The 18,045-nt window shown below is 39.6% G+C and overlaps 1 protein-coding gene across 1 annotated transcript in view; it reads right to left on the reverse strand.

Annotated features, from left to right (window-relative positions):
* Window positions 1-6,881: 6,881 nt before the first annotated feature.
* The window catches only part of LOC124789993 (enolase-like), a 111,724-nt gene continuing 100,560 nt past the window's right edge, over window positions 6,882-18,045 (reverse strand). Inside the window, 1 exon segment of the mRNA XM_047257538.1 lies at window positions 6,882-7,004. Coding sequence (XP_047113494.1) covers window positions 6,882-7,004 — 123 coding nt within the window.

The following is an 18,045-nucleotide window of genomic DNA, read 5'->3' on the forward strand; positions in this document are numbered from 1 at the left end:
CGATGACCATGGGTGGCTCGGCTGTATGGAAAGGACTTTTTGGTATGGAACGGGTGGCAGCTGTCGAAGTAGAGGTACTGATGGTGGTTAGTAGGTTTGATGCAGATTGATGTACTGATGTAACCATCTTTCAGATGGAGGTCAACATCTATGAAGGTGGCTTGTTGGGTTGAGTAGGACCAGGTGAAGCAAATGGGGGAGAAGTTGTTGAGGTTCTGGAGAATCCAGACCCTCAGATAGGAAAGATGTCACCAATGAATTGAACCAAATGAGGGGTTAAGGATTCTGGGTTTTTAGGAAGGATTCCTTTAGATCGCCCTTGAATAGGTTGGCGTAGGATGGTACCATGCGGGTGCCCATAGCCGTACCCTGGCTTTGTTTGTAGGTAATGCCTTCAAAGGAGAAGTAATTGTGGGTGAGGATATAGTTGGTCATGGTGACTAGGATGGAGGTTGTTGGTTTGGGATCCGTCAGTAGGATGGAGGTTGTTGGTTTGGGATCCGTCAGGTGTTGGTGAAGGTAGTGTTCAATAGCAGTAAGGCCATGGGCATTAGGATTGTTAGTGTACAGGGAGGTGGCGTAATTAGTGACGAGTAGGTCACTGCGTGGTAAAGGGACAGGAACTGTGGAGAGTTGCTGGAGGAAATGGTTGGAATCTTGTATATAGGAGGGTAGGTTCCAGGTAATAGGTTGAATGTGTTGGTCTACAAGAGCTGAGATTCTCTCAGTGGGGGCACTGTTAACCGGCCACAATGGGGCGTCATGGGTGGTTAAGTTTGTGAACTTTAGGAGGTGGCGTAATTAGTGACGAGTAGGTCACTGCGTGGTAAATGGACAGGAACTGTGGAGAGTTGCTGGAGGAAATGGTTGGAATCTTGTATATAGGAGGGTAGGTTCCAGGTAATAGGTTGAATGTGTTGGTCTACAAGAGCTGAGATTCTCTCAGTGGGGGCACTGTTAACCGGCCACAATGGGGCGTCATGGGTGGTTAAGTTTGTGAACTTTAGGAAGCATGTAGAAGGTAGGAAGTGTGGAGAGTAGCAGGGGTTAGTAGAGAGATTGACTCTGAGGAGAGGTTCTGGGATGGGCACAAGAATTTGTGCATTCAATGGAGATCCTGCTGGATTACTGGAATAGGGTCACTGTGGCAAGATTTGTAGGTGGAAGTATCTGACAGCTGGCAGAGTCCTTCCACCAGGTAATTCTTGCAGTTCAAAATAACAGTAGTGGGGTCTTTGTCCACAGGTAGGATTATAAGGTCGGGATCAGTTTTTAGATGGTGGACTGCGGTTCTTTTTGTGGATGTAAGGTTAGTTTGCATGTTGAGGGATTTGGGGAATGACGATGAGGCAAGGTTAATTCTGGAAAGTTAATGGGAGGAGATCACAGTTGGATGGAGGAGTGAACTGAGTCAGGCAAGGTTTAATATTTGGCTCTGGTTGAGTCCGAACGGTAAGGTTGGTGGTGAAAAAGTGTTTCCACTATAGGGACTGGGAGAAGGAGAGAAGCTCTTAAAAGTCCTGCATGATTGAATATGGGAATGGGGCAAAAGATGAGGCCATTGAAAAGGACTGATACTTTCGTGGGGCTAAGGCTTCTGAAGGAAAGGTTCATGACAGTATTGCATCTCTGTTTAGGTTCTGGATTCTGTGTGGTGGTGGGAGGGAGATTTGGAGAGTGTGGTAAGTGTAGTGGGTCTGTGAGACAGGGTTTGTCAGCTATGAGGGGACGGAGGGGAGGTTTTGAGCTAGTGGACAGTGGTAATCCAAGGGGTGAGTAGGAAGCAAGCAGGATGGAGAGCTTTCTGAAGTGGCATTGTGCATGTCGCTCAAGCTCCTGCAGGCCAAGAGTTTCAATGTGTGTTACGGGTTCCAGGAATTTAAGTTTCCATAGCACAAGAACTTTGCGGATGGATAGAACGTACTGCGAGGAGGTTTGAGCTTGGTTGATATGGTTTTGCAGGACTATGTTGGTGAGGGCTAAGGACTGGCGGATTCTGAAAAGATGGAGGTCATTGTGGAAAGATGGGTGGCAGCCAGAGATGGGTAATTTGATGGTAAGGCCATCAGGGGGGATTCCATGAGCCAAGCAACAACGCAGGAACAGTATGTGGGAGTGAGATCTGACTAGGGATAAGGAGACTTTTCTGTATTGATGCAGATGGAAGGAGCAAGGATCCACTGCAGTGGAAAAATGCGAAAAATTACATAAATAATGTAGAATTACGTCTAAAAAATTCACATAAATACACCCAGGTATGTGTGAAAATTCACAGAAAGGGTGAAATGGATGAAAAAGGGGGAAACAAGATGAAATCTGAGGGAGTTGACGAAAGCGAAAGGCGAAAACTCACTAAAATCAGTCAGAAGTCACAAGGATCAAAGTAAAGAATAACTAATAAAAAATATATATATTACTGTGGGTGGCAGTTCTGAGAGTGGATAAGTGTGAAGAATGGGGACTGAAGATGTGATTGGATGGTGGAATTAGTGGATGCAAACTGGGATAGAGCGGGGAAAATCTGGGACGTGTCCTACTCAACCCAACAAGCCACCTTCCTAGATGTTAACCTCCACCTCAAAGATGGCTTCATCAGTACCTCCGTCCATTTCAAACCTACTAACCACCAGCAATACCTCCACTTCGACAGCTGCTACCAATTCCATACCAAGAAGTCCCTTCCATACTGCCTAACCATCCATGGTCGTCGCATCTGCAGTGATGAGCAGTCCCTCTCGAAATATACTGAAGGTCTTACTGGAGTCTTCACTGACCGTAATTATCCTCCCAACCTTGTACAAAAACAAATTTCACATGCTTTATCTTTCTAGTCTCCTGCAGCTTCCAAAGCCACACCGTCTGGCCACAGAGGAGCATTCCCCTCACAACACAGTACCAACCAGAACTAGACCAACTGAATTACATTCTCTGCCAGGATTACCTCTCATCATGCCCTGAAATGAGAAATGTCATGCCCACTATCTTTCCCACCCCTCCTACAGTGATATTCTGCTGTCCACTGAACCTACACAATATACTCATCCATCCTTACACAACTCCTGCTCCCAATGCCTTACCTCGCGGCTCATATCCCTGTAATAGACCTAGATACAAAACCAGTCACATACATCCTCCCACCACCACCCTCTCCAGTCCAGTCACTAGCATCACTTATCCCATCAAATGCAGGGCTACCTGTGAAACCAGTCATGTGCTCTACAAGCTAAGCTACAACCACTGTGCTGCATTCTGTGTAGGCATGACAACCAACTAGCTGTCTGTCAGCATGAATGGCCACCGACAAGTTGTGGCCAAGAAACAAGTGGTCCAACCATTGCCGAACATGCTGCCAAACATGATATCTTTCATTTCAGTGAATGCTTCACTGCCTGTGCCATATGGATCCTTCCCACTAACACCAGATTTTCTGAATTGCACTGGTGGGAACTTTCCCTGCAATACATCTTTCATAGTCACTGTCCTCAATCATCCAGCCCCTTCCCTGTTCCCATTCGAGCACTACACAGCCATCATTCCACCACCAAACCCACTCTTTTTATTCCTCTCCTTTTCTGCCACTTCTCCCCCCTCCCCACACCTCCCTTGCCGCCCCCCCCCCCCCCCATCTAACTTGCAGCACTTCACTGTCCGCCACAGCCACTGTACTATCCCTCCCCCTCCCTGCCCCAGCCTCCTCCTTACCCTATCCAGTCCCCTCTCCCATCATGCACTGGTGCTGCTGCTCGCAGTGTGGTTTCAGTTGCCTGACACTGCAGTCATGTGTGAGAGTTGTGTTTGCGTGAGTGTGTGTGTGCCTGCATACGTGTGTCTATTGTTGACAAAGGCCGTAATGGCCAAAAGCTATAATTGTAAGAGTCTTTTTGTTGTGACTATCTGCTACTCAGTGTCTCCACTATATGGTGAGTAGCAAGTTTCCATCTCATAATATTGTTACGTTCCATCCTGGATTTTTCAATGTTTGATATTATGTTCTTGAAATTGATTTCAAAGTGCATCTATGCAAGATCAGCATGTTGTATCATTAAAAAATTATGTTACAATATTCAAATGGCCACATAAACTTTATTCTAATGCCAATAATCTCAAGCTTTCAAAATGACAAAAAGCCAATGAGCCCCTTCATTTCTGATAATTTTTACATGCCAAGGATTATATTAAAAAAAAGCTACAGTTTCATTCCTGAATCTAGATTTTTGCTCATTGTAGTTGTCAATTAATGTAGCTTATGATGTACTTTCTTCAGCTATATCGTCTATATTTGCACCGTTTGGACTAAACGCAATCTTCACAGGGTCTTCAAAATGGCTCAACAACTGATTTCGATATTTATTTTTCATATAGGTCATTTTTAAAAATGGAACTACACAAAGGTACGTTGAAGGACTGCCCGCCAACAAGTGAGCAGCCACCAAGGTGCAGCACTTTTGATATGTGGCTCGCATTGTTAGCAGATAGCATATGGGCAGTATGTTGATGCCATTAGGCACTGCAGTTTGCCAGAAGGTGGCTTTTTCTGCTTAAATATTTAATGTATATGAAAGTGATTATATTCACTTACCATAAGTTCTTCCCCAATTTTTATCATAACTTTAGTCTTTAGTATGCAGTGCCCTGCAAACAAAAGTACCGCTATTGGCAGACAATTCTTCTGGCAGTAGATACTTAGTGCCAAAATACAGCTGAGAACCATGGGCCCATGAATACTTCAGGCCAAATGCGGCCAGGACCACAGTTTGACAACCACTGCTCTAGAGTTTTCATTATTCATGCCATGTTGAATAATGTCACAGTAGAGGAAGTTCACCAGATTAAATGGTCACACACTGGAAATACATCCAAAACTCGTTGAGGGCATAGAGGTTAGCAGAAGTCTTCCTGCACATAGCAACAGTATGATATGCCCAGTTAAGGTATTCATCCGAAGTCACACCCACATTATTTTCCATTTTGTGATGTGGTACTGGGGTACTGCCAAGAACAATAGGAGGCACTTTTCACAGAATTCAGAATAATTTAAGTTTTGATAAGCTACTAAAATTATTTGTGACGTCTTATTTAGTTTAAGTCCTAAGTTTTATGGCCATATGATCACTGAAGACAGGTCATCATTCATGTGGGTGATGGCAGCTGGAGGTAGTCGGTATTGAAATTATTTACAGGTGGACAGAAACGATGATACGCATGAAAAAACGTATTTCCAGGATGACTTTTCATTCCCATGTCACACTGCTGCCTTCTGTTTTTTTCAAGTAGTTTTCAAACAAATACAGTGTACTGTCTAAAAATCTTAGCCGTCACATTTTTCTGAGCAGTCTGTGAAACACTTTGCTGCAGTCAAGTAGTTACAAGGCCACATCAGACAACCATCAACATTAGCCCCAGGAACTACTTAAAACCCTTCTTTGTCTCTTGAGGAATTATATATTAATTAGACCTTTCCCTTCGAAGTGGTTGCACCTATGGTACCATTACCCGTATTGTTACGGCATGCAAGCCACCGCACCTTGGCAACATAAGTAGTCCACAGGCATTTTTTAATTTTATGTAGATTAAAAAGAGACAGTGATGGATACTGTGTCCCTGTCTAGTACACACAATAGAGATTCTCAGGACTCAAAGAGTCTCACCAGTGATGAGTCAAGGAGGCTCATCAGTCAGCTAAATTATGAACAAATGAAGACTTCTGTTTGTATGATGCAAGATGACTGTTCTATAAATGAATCTGACAGCATATAGTCACATCAGTTTGTATGAGAGGTTGATCGAGAAGCTCCTCGTACAGAATCTGTCAGTGATGAGATATGCCAGCAATTATCTGATGCCATTCAGTCCAAGACAGTACTTTGTGTGAGATGTAGCACAGGCCGTGAAACTTAGGATCAGCCACACATTTCATTTCATTATCAAGAAAACAATGAGTCACAGTTTTGTCACCTACAAATCCTGCCAATAAGCTGAATCTCTAATGGTCTCAACGAAGGAGCCAAGCAAAGTATGCACAGACTAAATTTACTTGGTGATTCATTGGGAAACAATGTAGATTTAATTTCCCAGCAGTAATAGTAATAAAGCTTAGTATACAGAGATTAGAATGAAATAATTTGCATGTAATTGATTATTGCAGTTTGTTATTTTGTCCGTGACTCCTTCAGTACTGCCTAACTGAATCCAATTATTGCTGACAATATTAGTCATCTATGCAACTATCACACCTGATGCCTGTTCTCACTTGCAATCTGGAGTCACTTATATGTTGTACTTTCTCAAACATTTGTGCCAGCTCTTATATGGACTGCTTCATCTGAGTTTGTAATATAGTGTTAAAAAATTCAGTGAAATCTTGCATAACATTTTTAGTGATTGAGTATCACCATTCTACCACTTAACACAAAGATCTAACTGCATGTAAAATTGTAAACAATTAATCAGATTTCTCTGTACATTATCCACATGGAAATGCTCATTTGAGAGACTAGCTTTGGAAGTGACAACAATGAAAAATAAAAATAAATTTTATTTCTCCATCAGTTCTGTATTTTTTCACATTATGGCTGTTTATACAATGGCTTCATTTCTCACCTGTAAATAACATTTTTCAGTGAATGTGTTGAGATATATTGAGTGTTAGATTTTAAGATTTTAGTTGAATATCAGATTTTAAGATTTTGGTCTAATGTTTTTGTTTGTAATCTGTATTCTCTCTTCTTTAAATATGAAACATTTATGTAAGAGCATAATAATAAAAAACTAGTTAGTATGACACAAGAACAATGTCTAAGAGCTCAGACACTATACTGAAGACACTGACAATATTACCACTATAAAACAACATCACACTCCACAGAAATGTAAAAAGTGGTTTAGACTGGGCGGCGGAAATCCTTTCCAGCAAACCTAGCAGTGTGCCCCAGTTCCTCCTCAATGCGTAATAACTGATTATATTTAGCTAATCTTTCTGAACGACATGGTGCACCAGTTTTTATCTGCAACAAATAATTTTAACAAATTTGCATTACATTAATTAAAATTAGTGTTGTTCAAGACAGTAAAATCATATCAAAATTACCAAACAACTTAAATTACAGAATTCTTCAATCAATTCTCTGTTAATTTTAGACAGAGACTTTTAGGTATATTTATGTATGTCCAGGCAACCTAAATAAAAAATAAGTACAATGGCAACATCAATACAAACCTGGGGCAACACACTTACCAGATGTCTTGTATTACTCAGATCATTCATTGCATTCCCATGAGTGAACTATGAACTGGTTCTCATGTTTCATCTATATATCCTTATTTTTCAAAACAGTTCAGCTGTTTTAAATTTCAGATCATTGAGCAAACTGTTATTCTGACAATGTATCTCCCAAGACGAATATTATACTGACTGCTATGTTTCATCTATTTCATGGGTTTTTTCAGGCAAATTTCAGCAAGAAACTCAGTGATACTGAACTGCATTAACTGAATTTTATTATGAAATCCAATTAATGCAGTTCACTGTCATGAGTTTTTTGAATCCTCTTCTTCAGTTTGTCTTTGCCACTGTCACCTTCCTGCTAATTATATATTTGTTCTTTCTTCTTTACCTTCCTTCATCCTGCATTTCCTCCTTATGTAATTACCATCTCACACAACTTCCATTTTCTCTGCAGCTACCAAAAAAGTCACAAGTTAATTCCATGATTTGTTCATTTTATTCATTATCATGGATCCCTGTTAACCATGCCACATACTCTGCATTTTTTAAACAAAGTATTAGTGTCTATTTTCCTTCACACTTAGTAATTGCAATTTATTACAGAAGTAATTAATACCTTTTAGATCACTACTATCATCAACAAAATCTCCATGTTCTTGCGTGCACTGATGAAGATGACTATATTTTTGTTTAATTGTGCCATTGTGGAATTGTTGCCATACTGCTATTTCCAAGTTATTTTGAATTTCACACCATTCTGAAGATACAATATTTTGTTAATCATTTGTTTTATTACTCCTTTTCTGTTGTTTCATGGCATATTGTCTCTCTTGTAGTACAAGTGCAACATAATTTCTGAGAAGTAATGGTTTGTGTTTTACATGTATGTGTTTCCTTTCAGAGCGTGCTGTGTAACAGTAAAGATTAGCTTCCTTCTACACAATTTTGTATACTTCTGTAGATAATCTGATATCTTTGCATAAGTGTACTTATCAAAAACATGATCTTCAGCTTTTGTAAATCTACACCTTCCAAGAACCATAAAAAAAAAACTTCCTGAAAATTTGAACTAGTGTTAGTCCGGCTCATTTATTTCACACAACTGAGATACATCACTCTACTGGCATAACTTACAATGCACATCATTAGTGATTGTCCTGCAATCAATAGGAAAAAGCATTGAAACATCTTATGGTCAAAGTGTTTTGATATCTTCACTTTCACAGGGCTAAATTAAAATAAGAACTGTGCACTCTCCTGCCGAAGTCTTTTTATTGCAAAATGCTGTACTTTGTTACTAGTATTCACAATTTTTAATGCAAGATACTTCCAAACTAGGGGACTTTGTTCATCCAATGAAAAGAATTTTTTCATTAATTTTTTAATTATAATGTTCAATGTCCCCCACTCTGTTTGTTCAGCAAGGTTTCCTTCTTTAAATAATTATCTCTATTTATTTATTTGCCATGTCCACTTTAATTCTTTTTCTTCGCGTTCCTACTACTCCACAGACATTAATATTCTTCACATAATGACATTCACTTAAATCTGATTGTATTCTATATTTGGAAAGAAAATTATTTATTTTTCCTTATATTCATTAATATATCAAAATTTATTCTATAACTTGTTATCAAAATTTAGGAAACACAAAACAACCAATATGGTTAATACAGCATTTGATAAAATATTGCTTGCTGTAAAACTGTGATTCATTGTAAAATTGCTGCACACAACTTGTGAAACTTGCTAGAAGAATTTTGCCATGCATTTCAGTTCCATCAGTAATGATGGGGCAGAAACAATCTTTATAGTGGGGAGGGAGACAAAAATATGGAAACACCAAAAACATAACAGATTACCATGGCTAATATAATGTAGGAAAACTGTTTCATTCAACAGCTTCCAGTAATCTTAGAATGGATAAATATAGGTCCTGCATAGTTTTGGGACAAATATTATACTATGCTTCCTGCAAAATGGTGGTCAAGCTCAGTTAACAATGACAGAGGTGAACAGCAATCACAAACCCTTCTCTCCAAAGTAGAATACAAAGGCTAAATAAATACTGAGATCTGGTGACTGCGAAAGCCAGGAGAGATGTGGCAATTCATCCTCATGCTCACAGAATCAGTCCTGGACGATACGAGATGTGTGAACGGGGGCCCTGTCATCTTTGAACCCAGCATCACCATTGGGGAACAAAATTGTAACATGGGATGGACCTGATTAGTCAAAATAGTCACATAATCCTTGCACAGTGCCCTTGCAGGGTAATCATGGGGCCCCTGGAATACCTCAATATGGCTGCCCTAATCCTCACTGAACCCCAACCATGTTTCACTCTTGGGATGTAAACTCAGCCAGAAGTTGGAAGAAGTGTGATATAGGACTCATCCAACCAAATGACTTCACTCCATTGCTCCACAGTCCAGGTTTGTGGTTTCAGCACCATGTTTTCCTGTTATGAACACTTGTGTTGCATGTGTGGTTTTGGATTTCCCGCTCACCCTGCAATTCCCAGCTTATGTAGTTCCCATCATATTGTTTTGGTTCTAACAGTGTCCACAAGTGAAACATTCAGTTCTGCTGTGACTTTGCAACTGTCGTCCTGTTATTTTTTGTCACAGTCTTCTCCAATGACCATCTGTCACAATCACTTAGGACACACGTCTGTCCATGTTGTGACTTAGTAGATGAATTTTGTCCATTTTCCCTGCATGCACTACAGACATTCGATATGGTGCCTCTTGAAACACCAAACACTTTGACTACCTTGGTTACCGAAGCACTACCATATGAGCATCAATAATTTTCTCACATTTGAATTAATTTTGCTCTGATATAATGCATTCAAAACTGCACAGAACACTGATCTGACCACGATTGACACTTGGACTATATTGAGGAAACTGCACGGGTGTCGTTTGTGACCAAATACGGCAGCACAACCTGCAGGCTTGGCTAACATTTGCATTTCTCGTGATGTTTCCAGGTTTTTGTCCAATCCCTGTAGTTAATTATGCTAGCAAGAATCATTTCCTCATCTTAGTGTACAAAATCATTGACTGAAGTATGGAGAACTAATACCTCATGATATAATCTGATGTGACACCCTTGGTCTAGAGGTAGCATCTTTGACTATTGATCAAAACTTTCTAGATCCTTCTTTCGAATGTTGTTACTACTTAAATTTTGAATAATAATCATCAGCAATGGTGGCCAAAGATTTCTGGCATAGGAAGTCACCCTTGCTCTGTCAATGGCGTCGTCAAAGAGGGTGAAGAAGTGGACAGAGTTTAGGGCATTCAATTGCCCTTTGGGTAAGAAACTGCCCCTAAAAGGCAGAAGAACCAGCAATGATCAATGGCACGTGTATAAAGAAGACAATAGGAACCACAGGCTTAAAAACACACAAAATTATCCATGTCACATATGGCCTTCAAGTGAACAAGTGAAAGAGAGTCATGATGATCCGTCCATAGGCAAATGATTCTGGATCAGACCCCATTTGGATCTTGGTAAAGGGCTGCCAAGGTGGAGGTGACCATGACAAAAAGATGGCATAACCAATGAAAGGGTAATGCTCTGTGAATCAGAGCATGGAAAGTCAAAAATTTGAATATGATAGAGAAGCTAGAAAATCTGAAAAGGGAAATGCAAAGGCTTAGTCTAGATATAGTGGAAGATGGATGAAGGAAAATGGAAAGAAGATAAGAATTTCTCATCGGATGAGTAGAGGGTAAAATCAAAACCAGCAGAAAATGGTATAATGGAAGTAGGACTCATTATGAATGGAAAGGTAGGACAGACAATGAGTTACTGTGAACATTTCAGTCATCATATTCAACAGCAAATCAACACCAACTATAGTTCAGGTATACAAGCTGATATCACAAACAGGAGGTGAAGAGACAGAGAGAGGATACGGGGATACTGAACAGGTAATTCATGGAAAAAGATAGATAAAAAAATTTACTCACCAAGTGGCAGCAGGGGAACACACACAAAAGGGTTTAACTTTTACAATCTTTTTGAGCCAGTGGCTCCTCCTTCTGGCAGAAGAGTTGAACGGGACGGAAGAGGGGTGAAGGACAAGGACTGGAGAGTATTGATGAATATTTTCATTGTTATATTAGCCCATACGGCCATCATTCCATCTTATGTAACCCCCTGAACAGGTAATTCAGTCGTAAAGAGAAGATGAGAATTTATTAATCATGGGGGATTGGTGTACAGTTGTAGGGGAAGGAATAGAAAAAAATGGTTACTGGAGAATATGGGCTTGGTTTAAGTATAAGAGAGGAGAAAGACCGAGTCCTGCAATAAAATTCAGTTATAAATAGCAAATACACTATTCAAAAATCACAAGAGGAATAGATAGATTTGGAAAGGCCTGTAGGTACAGGAAGATTCTGTTGGATTACCTCATGGTCAGACAGAGATTTCAAAAACAGATACAGGAATGCAGAGAGTCCCCAGGAACAGATGGAGACTCATATCACAATTTCATAATAATGAAGAATAGACTGAAGTTTAAGACAATCATACAGAAGAATTAAGTGTGACAGGAAGTGGGATATTACAGTACTGAGGAATGATGAGACGTGTTTGAAGTTCATTAAAAATATGGATTTTTCCCGAGGGCATACGGCTTTACTGTATGGTTAAATGATGATGGCATCCTCTTGGGTAAAATATTCCGGAGGTAAAATAGTCCCCCATTCGGATCTCCGGGCCAGGACTACTCAAGAGGACGTCATTATCAGGAGAAAGAAAACTGGCGTTCTACGGATTGGAGCGTGGAATGTCAGATCCCTTAATCGGGCAAGTAGGTTAGAAAATTTAAAAAGGGAAATGGATAGGTTAAAGTTAAATATAGTGGGAATTAGTGAAGTTTGGTGGCAGGAGGAACAAGACTTTTGGTCAGGTGAATACAGGGCTATAATTACAAAATCAAATAGGGGTAATGCAGGAGTAGGATTAATAATGAATAAAAAATAGGAGGACAGGTAAGCTACTACAAACAGCATAGTGAACGCATTATTGTGGCCAAGATAGACACGAAGCCCATGCCTACTATAGTAGTAGAAGTTTATATGCCAACAAGCTCTGCAGATGAAGATATTTAAGAAATGTATGACGAGATAAAAGAAATTATTCAGGTAGTGAAGGGAGACGAAAGTTTAATAGCCGTGGGTGACTGGAATTCGAGCGTAGGAAAAGGGAGGGAAAGAAACATAGTAGGTGAATATGGATTGGGGGTAAGAAATGAAAGAGGAAGCCGTCTGCTAGAATTTTGCACAGAGCATAACTTAATAATAGCTAACACTTGGTTCACGAATCATAAAAGAGGGTTGTATACAGGGAAGAATCATGGAGATACTAGAAGGTATCAGATAGATTATATAATGGTAAGACAGAGATTCAGGAACCAGGTTTTAAATTGTAAGACATTTCCAGGGGCAGATGTGGACTCTGACCACAATCTATTGCTTATGAACTGTAGATTAAAACTGAAGAAACTACAAAAAGGTGGGAATTTACGGAGATGGGGCCTGGATAAACTGACTAAACCAGAGGTTGTAGAGAGTTTCAGGGAGAGCATAAGGGAACAATTGACAGGACTGGTGGAAAGAAATACAGTAGAAGAAGAATGGGTAGCTCTGAGAGATGAAGTAGTGAAGACAGCAGATGATCAAGTAGGTAAAAAGACGAGGGCTAGTAGAAATTCTTGGGTAACAGAAGAAATATTGAATTTAATTGATGAAAGGAGAAAATATAAAAATGCAGTAAATGGAGCAGGCCAAAAGGAATACAAACATCTCAAAAATGAGATCAACGGGAAGTGCAAAATGGCTAAGCAGGGATGGCTAGAGGACATATGTAAGAATGTAGAGGCTTATCTCACTAGGGATAAGATAGATACTGCCTACAGGAAAATTAAAGAGACTTTTGGAGAAAAGAGAACCACTTGTATGAATATCAAGAGCTCAGATGGAAAACCAGTTCTAAGCAAAGAAGGGAAAGCAGAAAGGTGGAAGGAGTATATAGAGGGTCTGTACAAGGGCTATGTACTTGAGGATAATATTATGGAAATGGAAGAGGATGTAGATGAAGATGAAATGGGAGATACAATACTGCGTGAAGAGTTTGACAGAACACTGAAAGACCTGAGTCAAAACAAGGCCCCGGAAGTAGACAACATCCCATTAGAACTACTGACGGCCTTGGGAGAGCCAGCCCTGACAAAACTACCATCTGGTGAGCAAGATGTATGAGACAGGCGAAATACCCTCAGACTTCAAGAAGAATGTAATAATTCCAATCACAAAGAAAGCAGGTGTTGACAGATGTGAAAATTACTGAACTATCAGCTTAATAAGTCACAGCTAAAAAATACTAATGCGAATTCTTTACAGACGAATGGAAAAACTGGTAGAAGCCGACCTCGTGGAAGATCAGTTTGGATTCTGTAGAAATGTTGGAACACATGAGGCAATACTGACCTTACGACTTATCTTAGAAGAAAGATTAAGGAAAGGCAAACCTATGTTTCTAGCATTTGTAGACTTCAGAAAAAGTTTTTGACAATGTTGACTGGAATACTCTCTTTCAAATTCTAAAGGTGGCAGGGGTAAAATACAGGGAGCGAATGGCTATTTACAATTTGTACAGAAACTAGATGGCAGTTATAAGAGGCGAGGGATATGAAAGGGAAACAGTGGTTGGGAAGGGAGTGAGACAGGGTTGTAGCCTCTCCCCAATGTTATTCAATCTGTATATTGAGCAAGCAGTAAAGGAATCTAAAGAAAAATTTGGGGTAGGTATTGAAATCCATGGTGAAGAAATAAAAACTTTGAGGTTCGCCAATGACATTGTAATTCTGTTAGAGACAGCAAAGGACCTGGAAGAGGTGTTGAACGGAGGCAAAGTGTCTCGAAAGGAGGATATAAGATGAACATCAACAAAAGCCAAATGAGGATAATGGAATGTAGTCGAATTAAGTCGGGTGATGCTGAGAGAATTAGATTAGGAAATGAGACACTTAAAGTAGTAAAGGAGTTTTGCTATTTGGGGAGCAAAATAACTGATGATGGTCCAAGTAGAGAGGATATAAAATGTAGACTGGCAATGGCAAGGAAAGCGTTTCTGAAGAAGAGAAATTTGTTAATATCAAGTACAGATTTAAGTGTCAGGAAGTCGTTTCTGAAAGTATTTGTATGGAGTGTAGCCATGTATGGAAGTGAAACATGGATGATAACTAGTTTGGACAAGAAGAGAATAGAAGCTTTCGAAATGTGGTGCTACAGAAGAATGCCGAAGATTATACGGGTAGATCACATAACTAATGAGGAGGTATTGAATAGAACTGGGGAGAAGAGAAGTTTGTGGCACAACTTGACAAGAAGAAGAGACCGGTTGGTAGGACATGTTCTGAGGCACCAAGGGATTTAGCATTGGAGGGCAGCGTGGAGGGTAAAAATTGTAGAGGGAGACCAAGAGATGAATACACTAAGCAGATTCAGAAGGATGTAGGTTGCAGTAAGTACTGGGAGATGAAAAAGCTTGCACAGGATAGAATAGCATGGAGAGCTGCATCAAACCAGTCTCTGGACTGAAGACCACAACAACAACATGGATACTGCTATAAGGAGTCCACAGTAGGCAGTTCAGTTGATGAGGAAAAGAAATCTCTAAACAGAGCAATCACAGATGACGGAAAGACAAGCATAGGTACTTGGAAGGTAACTGTGAAGAAATCTTGGGCAACAGATGAAATGCTTCAGCTGATCAACAAGAGAAGGAAGTACAAAAATGTTCAGGGAAAAACAGTAATACAGCAATATAAATCACTGAAGAATGAAATTAACAGGAATTGCAGGGAAGCCAAAGCAAAATGGCTGCAGGAAAAATGTGAAAAAATCAAAAAAACAATTATTGTTGGAAGGACTGAATAAGCATGTAGGTCAGTCAAAACAACCTATGGTGAAATTAAAAGCAATGGTGGAATCATTAAGAGTGCAAAGGGAATTCCATTGTTAAATGCAGAGGAGAGAGCAAATAGATGTAACAAGTACACTGAAGAGCTGTATGAGGGAAGAAAAGTCTGATGACATGATAGAAGAAATTCAAGTTGATATGTAAGAGATTTGGATTTTCAGTATTAGAGTCAGAATTTAAAAGAGCTGTGGAAGACTTGAAATTAAATAAGGCAGAGGGGACAAATAACATTCAATCAAAATTTCTAAAATCACTGGGGGACAGAGGACGGGAGTTCGCAGTCAAATGTCTATTCAAGTTAGTATGTAAAATCTACGAAACTGGCAACTTTCCATCAGATTTCTGGAAAAATATCATCCACTCAATTCTGAAGATAGCAAGGGCAGATAAGTGCAAGAACTATTGTACAATCAATTTAATAGCTCATACATCCAAGATGGTGAAAAAAATAATATACAGAAAAACAGAAAATAACATTCATTACATGAGGATCAGTTTGCCTTTAGGAAAGGTGAATGCACCAGAAGCAGTTCTGACATTGTGCTTGATAATGGAAGTAATACTGAAGAAAACCAAGACGAGTTCACAGGATCTGTTCACCTAGAAAAAAATTCAACAACATAAAATGGTGCAAAATGTTTGAAATTCTGAGAAAAACAGGGTAAGTTACAGGGAAAGATGGGTAATACACAATATGTCTGAGAACCAAGAGGGAACTACAAGAATGGAAGACCAAGAACAAAGTGCTTGGATTAAAAAGGGTGTGAGACAGGGATGCAGTCTTTCACCCCTACTGTTCAATCTGTACATCAAAGAGCCAATGGCAGAAATAAAAGAAAGGTTCAAGATCAAGATTAAAATTCAGAGTGGAAGTATACCAATAACAAGATTTGCTATTGACATTGCTATCCTCGGTGAATGTGAACAAGGATTACAATATTTGTTGAATGCAATGAACACACTGATGAGTACAGAATATGTATTGATAAACTGAAGAACAACAAAAGTAATGAGGAGTAGCAGAAATGAGAACAGCGAGAAACATTAGAATTGGGGATCAAAAAGTGGACAAAATTAGGAATTCTGCTACCCAATCAGTGAGGGGCAAAGTAAAGCCAACATAAATAGTAGACTAGTACAGACAAAGCAGGCATTTCTGGCCAAAATAAGTTTACTATTATCGAACATAGGCATTAATTTGAGGAAGAAATTTCTGAGAATGGATGCTTGGAGAACAGCATTGTACATTAGTGAATCATGGACTGTGGGAAAACCAGAAATGTTTGACATGTGGTGGTACAGAAGACTGAAAAATTCCAACAAGAAGAAGCAACAGAATGATTGGTCATGTGTTAAGACATCAGAGAATAACTTACATGGTACTGGAGTGAGCTGTGGTGGTCAAAACTGTAGAGGAAGACAGAGATTACAATATGTCCAACAAATAATTGAGGACCTAGGATGCAAGTGCTACTCTGAAATGAAGAGGTTGGCACAGGAGAGGAATTCATGGTGGGCCACACCACACCATTCAGAAGACCAATAAAAAATAAGAAATAAATAAATAAATGAAGTATTACCAATCTCATACCAGGTTATGAATAAACCCAACACCACATAGAGTAATTCATTCCAACTACCACTAGATTACCATTCACACTGATGAACGAGGTAATCACATTTGGAGATGTTTACTTGGTATGAAATTGAATAATTAGAACATATTCCACGACTCTCAGTGATAAATGCTACAGGAACTGGTGCACAAGAATTATCATTTGTGGACATCTACTTGATATGAAATGTGGCCCCAGTCATGTTACTACCAACTCTCACTGGCAAATTGTACAGGATTTATCATCCTAATATGTGTGTGTGTGTCTGTCTACAGCACTCCTCAAGTTACTTGTACTTACAGAAAGACACCGCACTACTGCATCAATCCAGAGTTGTGAAAGAATATTCCTAGGAACATTCTATGCGTATTAGAGCGTTTACATGGCACGTCAGATCACATGACCTCCAGTCTGTTGAGCATATCTGTGATGACATTAAGCAAGATGTGTGTGCCTTGGATACAGCTCTCACTAACCTGTGTGTTTAGAAAGTGGAAGTTTAATAGTTTTGTATTAGAATGGCTCCTGATGAATGGGCTGTCTCATGAAGTCCTTGCAATGACACATTTCCATTACCATTATGGCTTAATGGAGTGCTACAGAATATGGGGTCTCGCACTCATAAATTTATATCCTACAATGTAATCAATTATGCTGCATAAAATAAAGGGAAAGAACCCTTCAGAAGTAGAATGAATAGTAAGAAATAGATAATTACTGTTAGAAAGAGAACTACATGGAAATCCAGGCTTTCTTGATGAATTTCATCAATGAAATCATGTTGGGTTAGCAGATGAGTCATGACATCATGTTGTCACAACATTCCGATGAGGTCATTACTCCTCACCTTCTGGCAAAGTGTTGAGTTCATGTGTCATGACATCATGTTGTCGCAACATTTCGATGAGGTCACTACTCATCACCTTCTGGTAAAGTGTTGAGTTCATGTGCAATCATTGTTTTATTGCCTCTGGACTGCAGACTCCTCTGTCGAGGGCCCAACAGCTGGCCAATCAGATTCCCTGGAAAAGATCTAAATCTACATCTGTACTATGCAAAGCACCGTCAAGTGCATCGCAAAGGATATGTCCTATTGTATCAGTTGTTATGGTTTCTTCTCATTCCGTTCACATACTGAGCACAGGAAGAACGACTGTTTAAATGTCTCTGTGTGTGCTGTAATTAATCTTGTCCTCATGA

This window comes from Schistocerca piceifrons, chromosome 3 (assembly GCF_021461385.2).
Source record: "Schistocerca piceifrons isolate TAMUIC-IGC-003096 chromosome 3, iqSchPice1.1, whole genome shotgun sequence".
Taxonomy (NCBI): Eukaryota; Metazoa; Arthropoda; class Insecta; order Orthoptera; family Acrididae; genus Schistocerca; species Schistocerca piceifrons.